Source organism: Staurois parvus, unplaced genomic scaffold (genome assembly GCF_062004578.1).
Source record: "Staurois parvus isolate SC_StPar_1 unplaced genomic scaffold, SC_StPar_1.0 ptg000232l, whole genome shotgun sequence".
NCBI classification, from domain to species: domain Eukaryota; kingdom Metazoa; phylum Chordata; class Amphibia; order Anura; family Ranidae; genus Staurois; species Staurois parvus.
In genome coordinates this window covers 8,219,811-8,243,312 of record NW_028318028.1, presented here as the reverse complement: position 1 = coordinate 8,243,312, position 23,502 = coordinate 8,219,811, and the positions used below count along the sequence as shown (strand labels likewise).

Genomic DNA, 23,502 nt, shown 5'->3' with positions numbered 1-23,502 from the left:
AAATACACAGCTCAAAAAAATTAAAGGAACACTTTGAAAACACATCAGATCTCAATGGGGAAAAATATCATGTGAGATATCTATACTGATATGGACTGGGTAATGTGTTAGGAATGTAGGGATGTCCCATCATTTGGTGAAAATGAAAATTATCAACCTACAGAGGACTGAATTCAAAGACCCCCCCAAAAAAGAGTGAAAAAATTATGCAGCAGGCTAGTCCATTTTGCTGAAATGTCATTGCAGCAACTCAAAATGGTACTCAGTAGTTTGTATGGCTCCCCACGTGCTTGTATGAATGCCTGACAATGTCGTGGCATGCTCCTAATGAGACGACGGAAGGTGTCCTAGGGTATTTTTTCCCAGATCTGGACAGGAGCATCACTGAGCTCCTGGACAGTCTGAGGTGCAACCTGGCGTGTCGGATGGACCAAAACATGATATCCCAGAGGTGTTCTATTGGATTTAGGTCAGACAAGCATGGGGGCCATGTAATGGTATCAATTCCTTCATCTTCCAGGAACTGCCTACATACTCTCGCCACATGGGGACGGGCATTGTCGTGCACGAGGAGGAACCCAGGGCTCACTGCACCAGTGTAGGATCTGACAATGGGTCCAAGGATTTCAGCCCAATACCTAATGGCAGGCAGGGTGCCATTGTCTAGCCTGTAAAGGTCTGTGCATCCCTCCATCTATATGCCTCCCCAGACAATCACTGACCCACCACCAAAACGGTCATACTGAACTATGTAACAGGCAGCATTATGTTCCCCACAGCTTCTCCAGACCCTTTCACGTCTGTCACATGTGCTCAGGGTGAATCTGCTCTCATCTGTGAAAAGCACAGGGTGCCAGTGGCGGACCTGCAAATTCTGGTGTTCAATGGCAAATGCTGATCGAGCTCCATGGTGTAGGGCAGTGAGCACAGGGCCCACTAGAGGACCACCCTCATGAAGTCTGTTTCTGTTTGGTCAGAGACATTCTCACCACTGGTCTGCTGAATGCAATTTTCTAGGGCTCTGGCAGTGCTCATCCTGATCCTCCTTGCACAAAGGAACAGATACTGGTCCTGCTGATGGGGTAAGGACCTTCTACGGCCCTTTCCAGCTCTCCTAGAGTAACTGCTTGTCTCTTGGAATCTCCTCCATGTTCTTGAGAATGTGCTGGGAGACACAGCAAACCTTCTGGCAATGGCACATATTGATGTGCCATCTTGGAGAAGTTGGGCTGCCTGTTCAACCTTTGTACGGTCCAGGTATCGCCTCATGCTACCTGTAGTGACACTGAGCCAAGCCAAATGCAAAACTAGTGAAAAACATTCAGAAAAGATGAGTAGGGAAAAAATGTCAATGGCCTCTATCTGTAAATCCATTCCTGTTTTGGGGGTTTTCTCAATGTTGCCCATCTAGTGCACCTGTTGTTCATTTCATTAACACCAAATGAGCTGAAACTGATTAACCACTTGCCTACCAGGCACTTATATCCCCTTATTTACCAGGCCAATTTTCAGCTTTCAGCGCTAACGCACTTTGATTGACAATTGCGCGGTCATGCAACATTGTACCCATATGAAATTTTGATCATTTTTTTCTCACAAATAGAGCTTTCTTTTGGTGGTATTTAATCGCCACTGGGCACTTTACTTTTTGCGCTATAAATAAAAAAGGTGCAAAAAATTTGAAAAAAAAAAAAAGTTTCTTTGTTTCTATTATAAAATTTTTCAAACAGGTAATTTTTCTCCTTCACTGATGTGCGTTGATGAGGCAGCACTGATGGGCACTGATAGGCGGCACTGATGGGCACTGATAGGCAGCACTAAAGGGCACTGATAGGCAGTACTAATGAGGTGGCACGGATAGGCGGCACTGATAGACAGCACTAATGAGGTGTCACGGATAGGCGGCACTAATATGCAGCACTGATAGGCGGCACTGATAGGTGACACTGATGATGGGTACTGATAGACGGCACTGACTGGCATCACTGCTGGGCACTGACTGGCACAACCGCTGGGCACTGACTGGTGGCACTGACTGGCAGCACTGCTGGGCTGCACTGGTGGGTGGCACTGGTGGGCAGCACTGGTGGGTGGGCACAGGTGGGTGGCACTGGTGGGCACAGGTGGGTGGGCACAGGTGGGTGGCACTGCTGGGCACAGGTAGGTGGCACTTCTGGGCACAGGTGTGTGACACTGCAGAGTGGCACAGGTGGGTGCACTGCTGGGCACAGGTGGGTGATCTGCTGGGCACAGGTGGGCGGAGTTAGTGGGCGCACTGCTGGGCACAGGTGGGCGGAACTTGCGGGTGGCACTGCTGGGCACCGATCATCAGGGCACCGATCATCAGTGCCCTGATGATCGGTGCCGATCCCCGCTCTGACAACTGCCGGTTCTCGGCAGTACTTTCCTCACGATCTGACAGCGTGAGGAAAGTGCAGCCGAGAACCGGCACTTGCATTTCCCTCTGATCAGCGTGTCATTGGACACCGCTGATCAGGTGGTAAAAGGCCGCTGTGATTGGCCTTTTACCACATCACGTGATCAGCTGTGTCCGTAGGACACAGCGATCACGGAGATCGCCGGGTGCGCGCCCCCTGGGGCGCGCAGGAGAGCGCGTTCTGGTGGGACGTCATATGACGTCCACCCAGAACTGGCCGGCCGCAGTGCAGCCGTCATTCGGCTATCTGCGGTCGGCTACTAGTTAACAACCCCCTCTGCTACTTAACTGACCAAATAAATATCCCAGGAGTTTAATTGACTTTATGCTATACTCTGATTAAAAAAGTGTTCCTTTAATTTTTTTTATGTATATTGCTCTCTTTGTTGATGTAAGTCTCATGATTTTTTTTACATCTGCAGCTTTAAATGATTGCACTTAACTATGACCAGAGCATTTGTGATCTTATTGTGTCTCAATATATATAAATCTTAAAGTTTCTTCTCTGCTCCTAAGAGGAGTTACTCAAAACACGTTGGAAAAGGGAGACAACACTTTTTTTTCTTCATCCATTGATTACCACATTTACAACAAAGCATATATGTAATCTACAGGATTTGATCTTTGTCATTTTATGGATATTCTAATATTGAGACTTTGAAATGTATCTACAACAGTGAATGTCCTTCCCTTTTGATCAGACGTTTTTTAAACAATTTAATTCCCTGTATAAATAAAAATCAATTAAGTTATTATATATCTATGTATTTTTACATGGTGCCCTTAAAGTCTAATTTAGCCATTTGTACTCTGTGTATTACATATTGGGATGTTGGCTCCTGATTTGAACTCAGGTCACACTTTATATTCTGTATAAGGTGATTATATAAGACTACCTATCTACCTAATCCATGTGTTTCTTATCATAATAAGCATGGATAACGATTCAAACAATTTTTAATTTTTAATACATAGATAAAATACAGTATACTAGTTTCATGGATTAATACATTTTGTACAATTTTTGAGGCTCGATACAACTTTTCCTTCTCTTTTTATTTGAAAAAGATTTGATTTGATTTCTGAAATTTATATCCATAGCCTTGAAGAGGGGGATTTTTCAACCCCTAAAACATGTTGACTTATGCAGGCCATAGATGGGTCGAAAATCGGCCGATTTTTCAGGCGAAAATAAAATCGGCCGATTTTCGGACCGTTAGTGGGCTAATTGTTTGGCCATTTTTCGGTATTTTGGCAGATTTTTTTTATCGGTAAAGTTGGAAAAAAATCGGCCGATCGATTTTCGCGGCAATTATGGGCAAATCGGCCCATCTTTTTACCGATAAAAAAATCTGCGCATGAGCAGTGACCTGCAAGAGGAAGACAAAAAGAAGAAGAAAAAGAAGAAGAGGATGAAGAAGAAGAAGAGGATGAAGAAGAGGAAGAAGAAGAGGATGAAGAAGAAGAGGAAGAAGAGAAGAGGATGAAGAAGAAGAAGAAGAAGAGGAAGAAGAGGAACAAGAAGAGGAAGAAGAAGAAGAGGAGGAAGAAGAAGAGGATGAAGAAGAAGAGGAAGAAGAAGAGGATGAAGAAGAAGAAGAGGATGAAGAAGAGGATGAAGAAGAGAAAGAAGAAGAGGATGAAGAAGAAGTAGAAGAAGAAGAGGATGAAGAAGAGGATGAAGAAAAAGAGGAAGATGAAGAAGAGGATTAAGAAGCTGAAGAAGAAGATGAAGAAGAGGATGAAGAAGAAGAGGAAGAAGAAGAAGAGGATGAAGAAGAAGAGGATGAAGAAGAAGAAGAAGAAGAAGAGGATGAAGAAGATGAAGAAGAGGATGAAGAAGAAGAAGAAGAGGATGAAGAAGAAGAAGATGAAGAAGAAGAGGATGAAAAAGAAGAAGAAGAAGAGGATGAAGAAGAGGATGAAGAAAAAGAGGAAGATGAAGAAGAGGATTAAGAAGCTGAAGAAGAAGATGAAGAAGAGGATGAAGAAGAAGAGGAAGAAGAAGAAGAGGATGAAGAAGATGAAGAAGAGGATGATGAAGAAGAAGAGGATGAAGAAGAAGATGAAGAAGAAGAGGATGAAAAAGAAGAAGAAGAAGAAGAGGATGAAGAAGAAGAAGAAGAAGAAGAAGAAGAGGATGAAGAAGAAGAAGAGGAGGATGAAGAAGAAGAGGATGAAGAAGAAGAAGATGATGAAGAAGAGGATGAAGAAGATGAAGAAGAGGATGAAGAAGAAGAAGAGGAAGAAGAAGAGGAAGAAGAGGAATTCCAGTCCGGCAAAAAGTGTCCCTGCAGAGAGCTCCGCTATTTCTTTGACAGTTCCTTGACATTTATAGCGGTTGCAACAATGTATCTATTTGTTTCCGAATAAAAACATCTGTATCCTAAATGGATACAAATAGATACATTGTTGCAACCACTATACATGTCAAAGAACTGTCAAAGAAATAGCGGAGCTCTCTGCAGGGACACTTTTTGCCGGCTGTAGACGGGATGAAAATTGGACGATTTTTTTTTACCGTTCCTGGTAATGTCGGCCGCTTGAACGACAGATTTTTTGGTTTGTTAAAGAAAAATCGGCCGGTTTTCTCCCCATCTATGGCCTGCATTAATCTTGATGATTGCAAACAAAATCTTATTCTATTCTTTTATAAGTGGAACGTCTATTCTTTATTGTGTAGCAGTAAAATCCTGACAAGAGTTCTAACCCTTCCCATTCCAATTGTTGCTATGATTTACTGTGAATTATTTAGTTTTGTCAGTTGTTGTTTTATTTTCTCTGCCCCTGTATCTCAGTGAACTTTTTTTAGCAGCAGACACACCTCAAATTTCTTGTCAAGAACACCTGAGCCATCTCCCTCTAAACTTCGTCATGTTTCAGGCCAAGTCCACATACTTATTTGTGAAAAATCACATATTTATTTGATGCATCATAGGTACCACTACTGTGATTGTTAAGCTACTTATGGCTATTGAATAAATAGCCAGAGGGCAGTACATTGGTTAAAAGTAGCATAAGGGTGTGTTATGACCTAAATCATGTGTCACACCTGAGCATAAAACCCCTCTGCATTTACTGCTCATATTATCCTTATCTTCCTTTGCACTGTGGCTATTGCTTGTGGATATCTAATCATTTAAATATTGAAGAAAATTTTGGGAAACACCATGGGGACCATGAATCTTTGTCTTTTGACTAGAAGTTTATTTGTTATAGCCGTGTTGATCAGCACTGTAGGTAAGTCAACAGAATAAACTGCAAAAATATTATAGAAAAAAAATCAAACAGCATTTAGGTATTTAAGTATAATAAATAATCACTTCAATAATTACTTGAACTTTATCTTATATGTTGTTTTTGTTCTCATAAGAAAGAAAGCATATAAGAAAATAATCTGTTATATTAAATACATGTTTTCTTATATTACATATGTCTTAAAAATTGTTACAACCCTGAAGAGGGTAGTTCTAGTTGCTTGTCCATTTGATGATGAAACTACTGTAATATATATATATATATATATATATATATATATATATATAATTATTACTTTTTTTTTTTCTTTTTTAATACATGCCAAAGAATTCTCAGAGCACTATATGTTATGAACTAGTTAATACTAAACAGGGCTTTTTTCAGCAGGAACGTGGGGTAGCACTGAATGTATGTAATGGCAAGGGACACTGGGGTGTGCTGCAGGGTCTATTGATGCTGGTTTCTGGGGTATCTATTGTCATTTGGGGGGGAGGGGCGGCTCTTTCTGTGGGGGTCAATTGTTGCTGGGAGGGATCTACTATAGAAGGGTGAGTCTATATTTGCTACCTGCTGGGAGGGGGTCTATTGATGCTGGCTGCTGGGTGATCTATTGTTGCTGGGGTGGATTTTATTGTTGATGGGAGTATTTTGTTGGGGGGGTCTATTGTTTCTGGGGGCATCTATTGTTGCTGGCATCTGGGGGAATCTATTTTGCTGCTTTTCTAGTTATCATAAACACATTCAATACAAATGATGACAAAATGATACTTTGTTCTGTATTCTCTAAATGGGGTGATACTGTTAGGTGGGTAGGGGGTTGATCCAAAGAACAGTGCTCAGAGGTGAGTAGGGGGCCCTGTTAACAAAAAGCAACAACAGGCAGAGTGCCCCCCACTGAAACTCTGTACAGAGAGTGGAGGGGGTAAGAGGGAGGGGGTCACTGTTCTGACTCATTGACCTCTGGGCTAAAAAAGAGAATAAAAATATTAGTATGCAATATTATATTAATAAAAAATATAGATTTTTACCATAATAGATGTAGAAAAAATATAGGTACAAAAAAAGTTTGTTTATTTTAAAAGACAGGTAAAAGGAAATAAGAACGCAATTTCAATAAGCAGGTATTTGTAGCTAGTATTTTAATAGTTATTTTAAAGTAACTTTTCCATTTGACATATACGAGTGCCACGCCTCACTTCCAGTACTGAATTAAAGGGTCAAAACAACATAATCCCAATATTTAACGTATATGCAAACCCTAACTGAATCACATTTATTTTGCTAAAGCACTGTGTGTTTTCTGCTGATCTTCTGCATCCTTTTTCCAGCCACTTTTTGTCTTCATGCATGCCAGATAGGTATGAATGGCATTTCTAGGCGTGTTTGATTAAAATGACATCAGTGGGCTATGTCTGCATAATGTGTGTTAAATGTTCTCTTGTAGTCTCCACCAGAAACCTGTTTGACAAGCAATAGATTGCTTTAATAGTTAGGAAAAAAAGAACACCCTATTATTATTTCAATCTTTAATGAACGGAAATCTTTTTAAACTTCTTTTGCAAAATAATCTATTTTATTCCTACTGCCATATCACTTTATTTTTGCTTTTTTTTTCTCTCTTCATAACAACAGAAGCACTACAGAATATCTATAATATAGTAAATGTTTAGTTTGCTATCTTAGAATTAAAAAAAAAAAATTCAATTGATACGACTGATATTATTTTTAAGAATACTGTTTATTTATACAATCCCTAATAATTATTGCTTGTTTAATTTTTTTTAAAATTAAAATGAGATTAAGTTTCCTTTCACATGGGCGTTCCATTTTCTTCATCAGTTCAGTCACGTTTTTTCCAAGAAAAACCGAATCAGTTCACATCCATTTTTCATCAGTTTACATCCGTTTTTTTTACATCCTTTACCAATGCAAAAATTTACATCCATTTTTTGTCTGTTCTGTTTCTTTTTTTATGGAAGAAAAATAGGGTTTTCTTCTGTTCCAAAAAAACGGATGATAACGGATGCGGACATTAACGGATGTAAACAGATATTCATCTGCTTACATCCAATAGTCCATAGAAATACATGGGTGTCCGTTTTCCAACCGTAAATGGACAGATGAAAAATGGACATATGGAATGCCCATGTGAAAGAGCCCTTAATTACATAGGGGGATAGGGGGGATATTTATAAAGCTGTGAATGTGTCATTTACTAAATATTTACTACAGGTGAATCTTCCTGATGTATGTGTTTTAAATTACAGGGAATGATTAATCACCTGGGAATGGTGAACAATTTCCTATTCACTGATTGTCTTTTTTTTCCTGTAGGTGCCCAAACAAGCACAGCAGGAGGTACAGTATGAGAATTTCTCAAATCATTCTTTTGCTTCAAATCACTCTTTTTCACATTAACATAAATTCATTCTGTGACATATTTTGGAAGGCTCTCAGCCGTACCTTATATTCACATCTGTCTGGTTATCCACTCTATTTCCATCAGTTATTTATGCATTAGCAGAACTGTATTTAGGATCTGATAGGTATATGGTCCCTGAAAAAGTTAAAACTTCAGCTTGTGATTGATCTATAGGAAAAATGATCTAAATAAGCACTGGGCAAATGATCCTGTTTCAACCATATAAAAACAGGTCATTAGTTGTAACTCTGTGGAACAATAAAGAAAAATAAATTACCCATAACACGAGGCCTTGTAGTGTCTACACTGGTTGATGGTGACCCATAAATATATTATTGTTCCTTAGTAAACTTTGCAGGTTTTACCAATACCAGCATTTTTATAGCACTTTTATAATAACAGGACCATCTCCCACAGGGACCACCAGAAACAGTTCTGTTATTAATTATTAATATTTTAAAAGTATAATGTCTTTATCAAATTTTTTTTTATTTTTTTTCCAGTAAACACCAGTTCTCTAGTTAGCCAAGCAAATACTGCTTTCACATCTACTACTGGACCTATTTCCAGTCAAACAACACTTAGTTCAACTGCAACAACACTGCTTTCATCTACTATTTCCTCAGCAACTACAACACCTTCTGCTACTACTGGAAGTACAACTATAACAACATCAATCACTACCGGTGTTACTACTTCAACAACTACCACCTTAACAGGCCCTACTACTCCAACAACCCATACCACAGTAGGGTCCACAAAAAGTGAAGCATCTAGTTCAACAGCTACATCTGCTACAACACCCACTACTTCCACTGGAAATCCACTTTCAACAACATCTACCACAATGGGCTCTACTACTCCAACAACTACCACCTCAACAGACTCTACTACTTCCACAACTTCCACCACAGTAGGATCCACAAACAGTACACCAACTAGTTCAACAGCTACAACAATAGTACTTACATCTGCTACAACACCCACAACTACTACTGGAAACACATCTTCAACAACATCTACCACAATGGGCTCCAATACTCCAACAACTGCCACCACAGTGGACTCTACTACTCCAACAACTTCCACCACAGTAGAATCCACAAACAGTACACCAACTAGTTCAACAGCTACAACAATACTTACATCCACTACCACACCCACTACTTCTATTGGAAGTGCAACTTTATCAACATCTACTACATCTGGATCTATTGCATTCACAACTTCAACTACAGCAGGATCGTCTGTCAATGAAACAACCACTAGTGGTTCCACTTCTAGTACACCAACATCTACTCTTCAAACAACAGTTAGCATGTCAGCACCCAATAGTACTGTAACATCTCTTACAGCAGGTTCAACTACTTTAATAACTTCCACTATAACAGGATCTATTCCAGGATCCACTGTCCCAATAGGTGCTACAAATGCCACCAGTATTGAAAATAGTACTTCAATATCATCTACAGTACCACAAACGCCAACTAACTCTACAGCTAGTACACCAGTGGTTTCAGACACAGGATCAACTTCCACTACAACAGGATCAACTGTGAGTGAAACAGTTACAAGTTCAGCAAATGCTACAACAGTGGTTTCAAACACAGGATCCACTGTGCCAACATTGACTGGAAGCACAATCAGCACTTCTTCTATAGTTGCACCTCTTGGACCAGGGACCAACAGCAATACGTCTACTTCTCTTGGAACAACAGTTACTGGACCCATTGATTCTTCCACTGCAACTACAATATTCTCAGCCACTGGGACACTTTTAAATTCTACCACTATATCAGGATCCACTGATACTGTTACAACAGCCAGTACATCATTTGCCACTCCTAACTCTACAATTACCACTTCAGGACCATCTTCCAATGGGACCACCATCAGCAGCACGGCAACAGGGACTATTGTTTCTAGTGATACAGTAACAAGTACCCAGGTCACTGTTAGTAATGTTCCAGGCATAAACAATAATACTTCTGCTGCAACACAATCTGTTTCTGGATCTGCTGGTAGTAACACAACATTTGTTTCTGCAAGTCCCTCTGCAATAGTCACTGGTAAATATATTTCTAAATATTATTGCGCATTTTATTAAAGTTGTACTCCAGCCAAAAATAACAAAACAAAAATGCATAGCTCCTTAAAATATACAATAACAAAAACAGCTTTTGCTGCAATATTCACCTTCAATTCAGAGATTTCCCACCAAGTACTTTTTTTTGCAAATTCTTTATTTAGGAACAGCAGTCTCCAATATATTAAGGCAATAAAGAGTAACATACACTGTACATTGCAATATACATAAATGATCATCTGACAATCGTGGTGACCACCCAAAATAGCAAAGAAAATAACAGGTATCCTAAAGAAGCTCAAAGCATCAACAGGGTATGCCCGTACTCAGTGGGAAGGGCAGCTATAGCAGTACTTTTTCCACTAGACATCCCAGTCTGATGGCCAGCATCATTAGTAAAATCCACTTCCCATGAGCTCAGGTTGTCCTGGATCCACCCCAGCTTGTTACTGGAAAGTGAAAGGAGAAGCAGCACAATAAGACATTTTGTACCAAGACATTTTGTAGAATTTCATGATCCCAATTTTGTGGGAACAGTTTGGGGATGGCCCCTTCCTGTTCCAACATGACTGTACAAAGCAAGGTCCATAAAGACATGGATGAGTTTGGGGATGAGGTACTTGACTGGCCTGCGCTGAGTCCTGACCTCAATCAGATAGAACACCATTGGGATGAATTAAGCAGAGACTATGAGCCAGGCTTTCTCGTCTGACATCAGTGCCTGACCTCATAAATGCGCTTCTGGAAGAATGGTCAAACATTCTCATAGACACACTCCTAAACCTTGTGGAAAGCCTTCCCAGAAAGAGTTGAAGCTGTCATAGTAGCAAAGGGTGTGCCAACTCAATATTGAACCCTGCGGATTAAGACTGGGATGCCATTAAAGTTCATGTGCTTGTAAAGGCAGGCATCGCAATACTTTTGGCAATATAGTGTATATATACATATATATATATATTTATATTCTTCTACCCCAAACTCGCTCATCCTTGTCTTTATGCTTTGTGCACTGTTGTGCAGTCATGTTGAAACAGGAAGGGGCCATCCCCAAACTGTTCCAACAAAGTTGGAAGCATGAAATTGTCCAAAATGTCTTGGTATGCTGATGCCTTAAGAGTTCCCTTCACTGGAACTAAGAGGCCAAGTCCAACCACTGAAAAACAACTCCACACCATAATCCCCCCCTCCACCAAACTTTATACTTGGCAGAATGCAGTCAGGCAAGTACCGTTCTCCTGGCAACTGCCAAACCCAGACATGTCCATCAGACTGCCAGACAGAGTAGCCAGATTTGTCACTCCAGAGAATACGTCTCCACTGCTATAGAGTGTTATGCTAATTTGAAGGCCACATGAAGTTTGGAGGTCTTTAGCTATTGACTCTGCAGACAGTTGGTGACATCTGCACACGTTGTGCTTCAGCATGTGCTGATTCCACTCTGTCATTTTACGTGGCCTATCACTTCGTGGCTGAGTTGCTGTTGTTCTCAGTTGCTTTCACTTTGTTATAATACCACTAACAGTTGACCGTGGAATATTTAATAGCATGGAAATGTCACAGATGGACTTATTGCCCAGGTGGCAACTTATCACATACCATGCTTGAATTCACTGAGCTCCTAAGAGTGACCCATTCTTTCACAAGTGTTTGTAGAAGCAGTTTGCATGCCTAGGTACTTGATTTTATATACCTGTGGCCATGGAGGTGCTTGGAACACCTGAATCCAATGATTTGGAGGGCTGGCCCAATACTTTTGGCAATATAGTATATAGATCACATAATCACTGCTATCAACTGCATAAGGGGTTTAGTGAGCTGGCGGTGGAGAAACAACACTACACTGATCTTCCCAATGAATCGCTATGTATTTTTTTTTGTTTTTTTGTGGGCAAAGTTTAAGCAAGATGAGTCCCCGAATGAAGCTCAAGGAGTGTTTCCCTATTCATAAACATAAGTAAAGTCCCACCTAATTGAATATGCAGAGATAGACTAGCTGCCTTATTGTCTGCAGCAATTAACATTCCGATATCACACCCAAGCACTAGGCTAAGGGTAATACCTATATTAAAATATATGCATATTTGTAACTGTTTTTTAATTGAATACTATGAGCGCTATATTAATTGTTCTGTAAATAATACTTATTTTGTCTTTTTAACCGTATCAGGTGGATTGATATCAACTCAAAGTACCACAATCTATTCCCAAACAACTTCTAATAACTCAGCACGTAGGTATTTTTTTTAGTATAGTAGGGGAATGCTAGACATGCATCTAAATACATAGTTGAAATACATGTATATAAACCATTTCCCTGTTCAAAAATGTGTAAACCTGTTTAGCAAGTTTTGTAATTCCCACATTATGGACAATTGAGCAGCCAGACAAGAGGGAACGCTACTTCCTGACTCAACTTTCACATTGGGCAGATAATCAGCATTATAACATTTGACCAATAAGTACGCAGATGAACCAGGAATCTGGAAATCTGAACTAAGGAGACAACGCAGATATCTTTCTTGCACATGATGAACTTTACAAATGGTGGGTCGATAGGGTAACTTCTGATCCAACCAACAGAGATTAGTCAAAAACTGATATATAACAATAATATACAGCAAGATCTTGAACAAGTCCATTAGAGTTTCTCAACAGAAAGTTATTAAATGTATTTTAATGTTTTTACTGTAAAAGTACTAAACATTTCTTGAAATCGGTTTTCTTCATAATCTATGCAACAGCAATTGAATAGGGAGGGGAAGCAGTAGAAGACAATTAGTTTTTGCTGTAAGTGCATATGTTCATAGAAAACATACTAAAATGGTAGCGAGCAGAATAAGTAGGACAACGAAATTGGTGTGCTGCTGCTCCTTCATTGTCCAATCCTCAGGCCAGGGAGTGGGCAGAGCCAGATCATCCACAAGTCAACTTAGGCAGCATGCTGGGGCCCAGTGGATGTTCAGAATACCCAGTTACAACATTTTTTTCTCCTGCAGCAAAAATAGCACAGTTGACCTTGGTCAAAGCTGTGTACCTACCTATTACTTCATGCCTGATGGGGCCATGACAGTTCCAACAATGCAAATGGGTTGGCTTCTCTCTGACTATTGTAATTATTATCAATGTCATTTAAAGGGATAAAAAGGCCAATGCGGTGGTCTTACCTGCCCCATAGTCTGCCTTAATTTTTCCCTGGGGGTAGGGGGAGGGGGTATTAGTGTTTAGTGGTAATGCATTCTGACAGGTGTTTGTGGATCACATACAGAGTACAAAAAACAAATGCCATATATAAATTTCGAAAGTGGGTTTATTTTCTTGCATGAGGTTCAGCTTTAAAGCTTCTGCCCTTCTGTATCATATGATTTTTTTTTCTAAATATTACTACATACTTTAAAATATGATAATTTATTTTTCTTTGCAGTACCATACTGGGCAATAATTCTGATTGCATTGGCATCCATCCTTGGCATCATTTTGATTGCTGGTATCATATTTGGGGTAAGTAGACAAACATTTCAATGGACACTATCAGACACATCTAACTCAGTAATATAATTTTACTAAAGCACAATTCTTTCACATACATTGTTTTGTAACTGATTTTTCTTTTCTTGTAGATACTGGCCTGCTGTCGTTCATCTACTCATGCAGCTGTTGGGTTTCCCAACTACCAAACCCATTACGGTTGGATTCATTCACCAAGACATTCTGTAGCCACAGATACAGAGAAAGGAATTGAATTAAAAGAACATGAAAAAAGGATGACAATTTCAAAGGCATCATATCATACACATAGGCTTTCCAACAATGAGCTGTATGTAAATTACAGCTAGTCTCCAAAAATTGGATTGATGATATTAATATCCTTACATTTGCATTTTAAAACTTAGTTTGAACTGCTTTAAAAAGGCTGGTGCAAAGAGAAAAGCCCAATCAGGTATTATCCTTTTTCCTGGCCGAATTTGAACAAAAAAACTTTTTTGGCTGCTACGGGCCCTTTCTTATTTGTATTGCGGGCAATACATTAGATCCTTGGGACATTGTGGAGTGGTGGAGGCAGTCTCTATAAAGCACATGTGTATAGATCAAAGACTGATAGATGTCGCAATGGTAAAATATTCTTGTACCTACAGGAAAACATACAGCAGGTAGTGTTTGTGGATATACCAATCCATTAGACAACAGCCAATAGTTAATTGAGCAGTTCTCTCTACCTTCAAACTTAGAATCATTGTTTTAACTTATGCAACCCCAGTGCTTACATCACCACATTGCACATCAACTTTCTGGTGCTATACATATTTTGCAGCTCTAAAAACAAACTTTTTTAAAACTTTTTTTTTTTTGCAGTAAGAAAAGACTAAAGCCTTGTCAGGTTATTTTTTTCTTTGAAGATTTCTATTCACGTCCTGTCTCAGAGATTCATTAGGAAGTGAGGGGATATCTCCCCAAAATGAAGGGAATTTCCATCTTGCTCAATTGTCTCCAGAATTGTTGTGCCCATTGGAAGATTTAGTCTTCCCTCTTGCTAACATGACAACTATAAAATGTAGAATTTCCTCTTACTTCCTGTTTCAGAGACAATGGTCAACAGGACAAGCAGAGGGGTCAATCTTTCCAGCAGGGACAAGGGTGGCAATAAAAACGCAACAGAGGGTCTAACTCTTTCCCACTAAAAAAACAACAACAAAAAACTTTTGCCTTTACACACACTTTAAAGAAAAAAAATGATGCAGTAAAACCTCTGTACTTTACTGTTAAATTTTTTTATATAGTAATCAGCTAGATGTGAGCAGCTCATTACATACTTTAGCTCTGCTTTCTACTTTGCAGTGCTACGTAACAGTTATACTTTAGTGTATCTCCTTATGCAATTTAAAACAATGCACTCCTTGTGTGGCTGATATATTTTCTCAACCAGGGGCGGACTGACCATTTGGAAACTCTGGCACCGCCCGAGGGCCCGGGGTCAGTAGGGGGCCCTATGAGATGCCCCTGGTACCTTTTTCATAGGCTTTTTTGAGTTTGGGCAAGGACACAGGGGCCCCATGATCCCCTATTGCCCAGGGGCCCCATGAGTTGTCTGTCCGCCCCTGTTCTCAACAGTTGTTAAGCAGGGATTTTCTCAATGGTCGATAAGCAGGGAGGTAAAGTGGATGCTATGACTATTTTATCCTGCATATAGTTGCAAATCTAAATATTCTACATGTAAAAATAATTACAATAACAACCAAAAATTTGGCAAATAAACTTGCAAACATTTGAGTGCGATATCAAAAACCACTTAAAGTTAAAAATTGCAATGACAATCAAAAATGTGTTAAATGAAAATACTCTAGACCTTCCCTTTAGGAATAAAGCAATAGATAGCTAAACCTCTACAGGCATGCACTGTTGGTACTTTGATCACTGTATTAAAAGATGTTCTGGTTCTATATGATATATTTTTATTTTTAAATTACAATTGGCTTATTGCACTGTTTATGTTCAGCATTTTTGTTTACTTGCTTTTTACTTCTTTTGTGCATATTTTATATATAGCTATAGACAGGGTACCAATTATTTATGATTTTTTTTTTGTATAATGCTCCACAACCTTTGAAACAAGCAGTATTATGGAACTTAAATATTAACTCCTTAAAATGTAGGACAGATACTTGCCTTTTGCATCCCATAGGGACTCTGGTTGTGAGGTCCTGGGTGAAACTCTGCTCTGCCCCTCAGTGCTGGCTATCAGTGCAGCCTCATCAACGCACATCACTAAAGGAGAAAATGTGCCTGTTCGTAAAATGTTACAATAGAAACAAAGAAAAACTTTTTTTTCCCAATGTTTTTGCTGTTTTTTTTTTCGTTTATAGTGCAAAAATAAAAAAAACCCAGTGGCAATTAAAGGCCACAAAAGAAAGCTCTATTTGTGTGAATTTTTTTTTAACAATTTCATATGGGTACAGTGTTGCATGACTGTGCAATTGTCATTCAAATTGTAACAGCGCTGAAAGCTGAAAATTGGCCTGGGCAGGAAGGGAGTAAAAGTGCCCTGTAAGTATTTACACTCATTAACTGTGCAAAGTTCTATCAGTTCTTTAGTAAAACAACCTCAATGTGCAAGGTCAGTAAGTTGACAAGGCTTGAGATGCCAGGATTCAGATAACCTCTTACCCCTAAGTCCTGAATAATGAATAATGAACCTCAGACAAAACTAAATAGGTAAACCTAGGAAAACGTGACTATTAAGGGCTGAATATTTAAATATATATTCCAATTTTCCAAACTTGACTGGGTCTCTTAAAAAAAGTCAGATGATGGTTCCTGTAGAATTAATGTTAATTGAAGAGCTCAGCTGAAGGAGAATAACACTTTTTTTAATTAAAAAAGAACCTACAGAAGGTATGAAATTCATCCAGACAATAAAGTTACTGATGCTGTGTTCGTCTTTTAACTAAACCATGTTACTTAAAAAAAAAAAGCCAACTGAGGAAAGCCCCACTCAGAAGTTTTGTATGGGGGGTTGTAAATTGATTCTTAGGTGGTAATGGTTAAACAACATTGGTTCACATTTGATAAAGTCCTACACTTTGCACCTGCATGTATTTTTGGATTCTACTGTACCTCTGTCTATATGTAGAAGATTTTCCATAGACCTCTCTGCATACTAAAACTACTACTGGCAGAACCATCTGTAGAATGGAACCTGGAAGTGCTTGAAGCAACAGTAGAAGAATAAACCTAGATAAGTCATGTACTGTAAATATAACCAACTCACCTATTACCTATAATAATGCATGATGTTTACATTTAATATTTTATTTGTGTTATTATTATTATTAAACATATAGAATTTTGCAATTAGTTCGAAGTGTCTTCTTGATTCGCACATTTAAAGGGATTTCTCAAAGGAAACTTTTGATTAGGTTCAAAAAGTACTTCTGGCTGGCAAATTAAATTGAAAATATTAGTTTTGGTATGTTTGTTGTAAGGATATTGTACAAGTTTCTTCACCCATCTCCTATATGTAAAACCTAAAGGCAGAATGCAGATGAAAAGTGGACCAGCTTAAAGACCTGTATCAATGGACTTTTGTTTGCTTCAGATGGATTTTACATTCCAATGCAGGTCTTGAAGAATGCAGAAACCCACTCAAAGCAGGTCAGAAGAGGTCAACTGTATCTCAAATGAACCTGTCAATGAATTCTGAATAATTGTAAAAGCACCTTAAGCTGGTCATAGATGGATTGAAATTTGATTGGTTCTGCACAGACCAGATTCATTTTGATCCATCTACAGTAGGTCTGTTCCTGTTCAACAGAAGTTAATCTAACACTCAACTTATGTGGAACAGGACTGTTGGAAATATTTTCATCATCAGCATGCAGCCAATCAGCTGCAGTGATAATCAATGTATTCTGACAGCCAAGGAATTCCTGCTATCTGAATGCAATAACACAGTCAGGAGAATTCCTCCATCTATCTCACTTGTGTGGCTGTCTGATTGAAACAAATAAAAACAATATAACCTATTAACCTATGGCTAACCTTAAACTGATGTCAAACAGATTTCGTTGAAACAAGCCCTTACACTGCCGAATTCTCTTCTGGGTCAGGCATTGTTTACATCATTTTTTTTTTAGAATTGTATGTTTATTAAACTTTCAACACAAAATACAAAAGATCATTACACAAGGTAAAAGAAAGGGTAATAATCGCCTCTGCTACAGCATAACAATATACAAGAGATCCTATAGCAAGGATCAAAGAAGCAATAAAAGACAGGAACTAAGCAAAACACATTACATAACGATAATAAAGACAATGCACAGGAAAAGTAAGGGACACATAAAAACAATACACACCCGAGGTTTAAAACAGTCATCAATAAATAGGGTGGGCTAGGCTAGTGGCATTAGAGAGCAGTGAGCTGCCGTATTCAGATTGGTTCCATATCTCCCATATCTTATAAAATTGCATGAGGGTGTCACCAGCAGTGGCAGTTAGGAATTTCTTCCTGATCTCAGCAATGCTTTTCACTGAATCTCAGAAGGCAGGTCAGATGATAGCCAGCATAAAGGAATAACTCTCCTAGCAGCTAACAGAATGTAAAACAACAGCTTAATTGATTTATTCATACCAAAGAAAGGGAGGCCCAGCTGATAATGAACAGGGTCTAATGGGAACGGCATATTAAATATTATAACATTGGAGCAAGGGCATTACACCTATCCAGAAGGGTTGAATCCAGGAGCACAACCAAAACATATGACAATGGGAGCCCGACTCATGACCGCACCTCCAACACTGCGCTGACAGAGTAGGGTCCAGGTGGTGTAAGACCTCTGGAGTTTTATACCAAAACATCAGTATTTTAGGAGTAGTCTGTCTCTGCACTATGCTTCTAGAAGTTTTGAAAGCAGAAGTCCAGAACTCATCCCAAAGCTGCAAGGGAATTGTCCACTGAAGAAGGTGTGCCCATCATTTTTTCTTGCTGCAGCCAAGTTGGCTGTCCCATTCAACTCTATAAAGCTTCTATCTATGTGCCACAGCATAGACTCAAGGGGAAATATTATTATTATTTATTATACAGGATTTATATACCACCAACAGTTTGCACAGCACTTTACAATGTGAGGGCAAACAGTACTGTTACAATACAATTGAATACAGGAGGAAGCTGAGGGCCCTGCTCATTAAAGCTTACAATCTAAAAGGGGAGGGACAAGTGATACAAAAGGTAATAACTGTGGGGGATGAGCCAATGGGGAAAATACATGTACAGTAGTTAGGTGCAGGCAGGATAGATTTCTCTGAAGAGAAAAGTTTTCAGGGATCGCTTAAAAGTGGACAGAGTAAGAGATAGTCAGACAGGTTGGGGTAGAGAATTCCATAGGATGGGAGATGCTCGGGAAAAGTCCTGAAGGCGAGCATGGGAGAAGGTGACAAGGACACTAGAGAACAGGAGGTCTTGGGAGGAACGAAGAGCGAAAATTGGCTGGTATTTTGAGACTAGGTTAGTGATGTAGTTGGGGACCGAGTTGTGGATGGCTTTGTAAGTTGTTGTTAGTATTTTGAGTTTTAATTTGTTGGGTGAGTGGCAGCCAGTGGAGGGAATGGCAGAGAGGAATAGCAGACACTGATTGGTTGGTAAGGTGGATGAGTCTAGCAGTAGTATTCATGATGAACTGGAGGGGGGATAGCCTATATAAAGGTAAGCCAATGAGGAGGGAGTTGCAGTAGTCGAGGCGAGAGATAACCTGGGAATGAATTAGGAGCTTTGTGGTGTCATTGGTTAGGAATGGGCATATTTTGTAGATGTTGCGGAGGTTGAGACAGCAAACTTTGGAAAGTAATTGAATGTGGGGCCGAAAGGAGAGTTCAGAGTCCAGGATTACACCTAGCACCCTGTCCTGTGGGGATGGGTTGATGGTTGTGCCATTGATCTTGACAGATTAGTCAGGGGAAGGGTACGTGAGAGGAAATATTAAGAGCTTGGTTTTGGATAAATTGAGTTTGAGGAAGTGGTGTAACATCCAGGCTGATATGTCAGTCAGTACGTTAGTGATACGTGAGGAGACTGATGTTGTTAGCTGAAGGGTAGAGAAATAGATTTTGGTATCATCAGCATAGAAATGTTATTGAAAGTTAAAGGAGGCTATCAGCTGACCCAGGTAGGAGGTGTAGGTTGAGAATAGGAAAGTTCCAAGAACAGAACCTTGGGAGACCCCAACGGATAAAGGAAGATGAGAGGAGGAATTAGAATTGTAAGTGACACTGAAGGTGAGGTGGGATAGGTAGGATGAGAACCAACGAATAGCACAGTCATGGATACCAAGAAAGTAAAGTTTTTTTTTTGAGGAGAGGATGTTCAACTGTATCAAAGGCAGCTGAGAGGTCCAGCAGTAGGAGTACAAAATAGTATCCATTGTTGTTTGTTGTTAGTAAATTGTTTGTGAGTTTCAGGAGAGCAGGTTCTGTGGAGTGTTGAAGACAAAATCCAGACTGAAGGGGATCAAGAAGGTTATTCTTGATGAAGTAGTCAATTAGCTGGGTATAGACCAGGCGTTCAAGGAGTTTGGGGGAAAATGGGAGCAAGGATATGGGGCGTAGGTTGTTAAGATTGGTGGGATCCAAGGAAGGCTTTTTAAGTATGGGGGTGACTAGTGCATGTTTAAGAGTGTTGGGAAAGGTGCCAGAAGAGAGGGAGAGATTGAAGATGTGAGTTAGAGAGTGTAGGATAGAGCCAGAGGGTGACCACAGTATTTGACAGAGAATAGGGTCCAGGGGACAGGTGGTTAGGTGGGCATTAGAAAGAAGAGAAGTTTAGCAACCTTGTCTGTAGTAGCAGGGTTGAATAAAAGTAGTGTTGAGTGTACGTGTGGACATGGGGTGTTAGGTGGGGGAGTTATCTGTAGAGTGGAGATTTGATTAAGAATTGCATCAATCTTATTTTTGAAGTAATTGGTGATCTCCTGGGCAGTGAGTGAGTTAGTGGGTGAAGGCAGAAGAGAGTTAAAGGTAGAGAAGAGTTGACGGGGACTGGATGAGAAGGTGTTAATGACAGTGATAAAATAGGTCTTCTTGGCAGCAGGGAGGCAAGGGTTGTATTTTTAGAGGGCAGTTTTTTAATATTGGTTGAAGTCTTTTTGAGACTTAGTCTTACGCCACAGATGCTCAAGAGCGTGGTGCTTCATTTTTTGAGACTTCTAGTATTGTCTGTTTGCCAGGGTTGTGGGGGTCGGGGCCTGATTCTGTTTGTAAATAATGGATTCTTAATCACGCTCTAATATTACCGTGTTGATAATATATATAGAAATGCTGCTAATTAATCTATACTGCGATAATATTAACTTATCCACCACATTACCAAGGTTAATCAAAATATATCATCACAGTAGTAAATAAATAAAAAAAATGTGGAATCCAATAGTGCTGATTTTACAACATAAAAAATATATAAATTAATTCATAGAATTCACTGTGCCAATGTGAAAAAACAAAAAATAAAAAATACTAAATATCTTTGGAGTACCGTATTTTTCGCACCATAAGACGCACTTTTTTCCCCCCAAAAAAGGGGGGAAAATGTCAGTGCGTCTTATGGAGCAAATATGGAGCGGCCGGTCCGGTATTTCCACTGCCGCCGTGTCAGAATACTGGGCCGGCCGCTCAGCTCTACAGCGGGACCTTATAGAGATGACTGCTGACCTTTGGGGAGGGGGGGGAGCGGGTACCTGAATTTGACAGATACCCGCTCCCACTTCCGTGGAGTTGTTCTTTCATCTTACCCGTTCCTCTATCCAGCGGCGCGGTCTTCCCGGCTTCTGTAGTGTGGGCATGCCAGCCGGGTGCCAAGTGTGCATGCGCAGGAAGCGGTGCTTTTTGTGAATGGTAAGGCAGCACCTGGGACACATGACAGATCCCAGAAGCCGCCGGACCAATCACAAAACAAGTGCTTCTCGCTCATGCGCACTGGGCACCCGGCTGTCATGCCGAGCGCCATTACAGAAGCCGGGAAGACAGCGCGCGGCTGGATAGAGGAACAGGTAAGATGAAAGAACAACTCCACGGAAGTGGGAGCGGGTACCTGTCAAATTCAGGTACCCGCTCCCCCCCCTCCCCAAAGGTCAGCAGTCATCCCCTGTACTATCCACAGTCTCTGGTCATCCCTGTGCTGTCCGCAGTCTCTGGTCATCCCTGTGCTGTGTCCGCAGTCTCTGGTCATCCCTGTGCTGTGTCCGCAGTCTCTGGTCATCCCTGTACTGTGTCCGCAGTTTCTGGTCATCTCCTGTACTGTGTCCGCAGTCTCTGGTCATCTCCTGTACTGTGTCCGCAGTCTCTGGTCATCTCCTGCACTGTGTCCGCAGTCTCTGGTCATCTCCTGTACTGTGTCCGCAGTCTCTGGTCATCTCCTGCACTGTGTCCGCAGTCTCTGGTCATCTCCTGTACTGTGTCCGCAGTCTCTGGTCATCTCCTGTACTGTGTCCGCAGTCTCTGGTCATCTCCTGTACTATGTCTGCAGTCTCTGGTCATCTCCTGTACTGTGTCCGCAGTCTCTGGTCATCTCCTGTACTGTGTCCGCAGTCTCTGGTCATCTCCTGTACTATGTCTGCAGTCTCTGGTCATTTCCTGTACTGTGTCCGCAGTCTCTGGTCATCTCCTGTACTGTGTCCGCAGTCTCTGGTCATCTCCTGTACTGTGTCTGCAGTCCATTAGTTCAGAATTTTTTTTTCCTGTTTTCTGCCTCTAAAACCTAGGTGCGTCTTATGGTCAGGTGCGTTTTATGGAGCGAAAAATGCGGTATTTCTTAAAACTAAATAAATTAATAAAATGAGATGTGCAAGTGATGCATGAAACAAAAAATAAATAAAAAATACAACAAATGAAATTTTTTTTTAAATATATATATAAATTAATAAAGGTCAGCCACAAAATAGTACATAAAAAAAGGATTGTGCAAAAAAGTGCAAAAAATAGTGCATGAAAAAAAGATTGTGCAAAAAAGTGTTTCAAAAAGTCCAGCAGGTAGAAGGTGCTGGTGATATACTTCTCCTTTCAAGCTTCTTGTGGTGGTGTGAATGGAGACCTACGGATTGTCTTCTGAGCCTGTGCAAGCCCAAGGATTTTCCCCCTCCTTGAAGCTCTCCTCACTCCACTGCTCAATGTGTCCTCATGTGACCCATAAGAGAAAAGGATAAAAGATATGGTGCCTTATTCAAGGTATATACAAATGCTCTTTAATGTGCTCTCATATTGCACTCACATGATTTCAATAATATACACGCATGTATTGTAATATAAACCGCTGAATGCGGTAATGATCAGCCTCACAGGAGCGCTGGATCACTCTATCTGTACTCGCCGTTATGGTGATCCAGTACGATCCGATACGTGGTGACGTCACTGCCCCTCCCCAACACGTTGCACTACAGGGAATAACGTAGCTTCGTCTGGGGGATGTAGTAGCCCCCTGTATTCTGTGTGTAGTGAGAGTGGTGAGCTCGTCCAGGGAGGAGGACAGGGATCTACTGTAGAAAGAAGTGGCTAGATTGGGGCAGGAGAGAGGTAAGATATTGACATAGAGGCGGTCTGTAGCACAGTGGAGAAGAGAAGGGTTAAAGTGGAGAGTGAAGATAGATGTAAACACAGCTCAGTCCAATAGAGAGCCAGGCAACATAAGTCATTGCTTAAAAATTATTTTACAAGCTGAGCAAATAGTGACAATTTGAACAATTTCAGGATTTCTTTTGTGAAAAATTGGTTTAAAATATACAAATGGTACTACAGCAGTTTAATAAACAATTTAGGTCT

General features: G+C 40.2%; 1 protein-coding gene and 1 long non-coding RNA gene across 2 annotated transcripts; one reads left to right on the top strand and one right to left on the bottom strand.

Annotated features, from left to right (window-relative positions):
- The first annotated feature begins 5,538 nt into the window (after nt 1-5,538).
- LOC149460341 (uncharacterized) lies at nt 5,539-17,052 on the top strand. The gene is made up of 6 exons (XM_089679855.1): nt 5,539-5,677; nt 8,030-8,053; nt 8,621-10,186; nt 12,371-12,433; nt 13,625-13,701; nt 13,821-17,052. The coding sequence occupies exons 1-6, from the start codon at nt 5,608-5,610 to the stop codon at nt 14,034-14,036; spliced, it is 2,016 nt and encodes a 671-aa protein (XP_089535981.1). The 5' UTR covers nt 5,539-5,607; the 3' UTR covers nt 14,037-17,052.
- Nucleotides 13,493-16,219, bottom strand: LOC149460342 (uncharacterized). Its single transcript, XR_016313096.1, has 2 exons — nt 15,865-16,219; nt 13,493-13,911 (listed from the first exon to the last, which is right to left on the bottom strand). It is a non-coding gene; the product is annotated as an uncharacterized LOC149460342 (long non-coding RNA).
- Nucleotides 17,053-23,502: the final 6,450 nt, after the last annotated feature.

What these genes read in the sequence shown, in the direction of transcription:
- LOC149460341 (XM_089679855.1), top strand. Translation starts at nt 5,608, where the DNA reads ATGGGGACCATGAATCTTTGTCTTTTGACTAGAAGTTTATTTGTTATA. An exon ending in CGTGTTGATCAGCACTGTAG is followed by an intron (nt 5,678 to 8,029) that starts GTAAGTCAACAG and finishes TTTTTCCTGTAG; the next exon opens with GTGCCCAAACAAGCACAGCA. An exon ending in CCAAACAAGCACAGCAGGAG is followed by an intron (nt 8,054 to 8,620) that starts GTACAGTATGAG and finishes TTTTTTTTCCAG; the next exon opens with TAAACACCAGTTCTCTAGTT.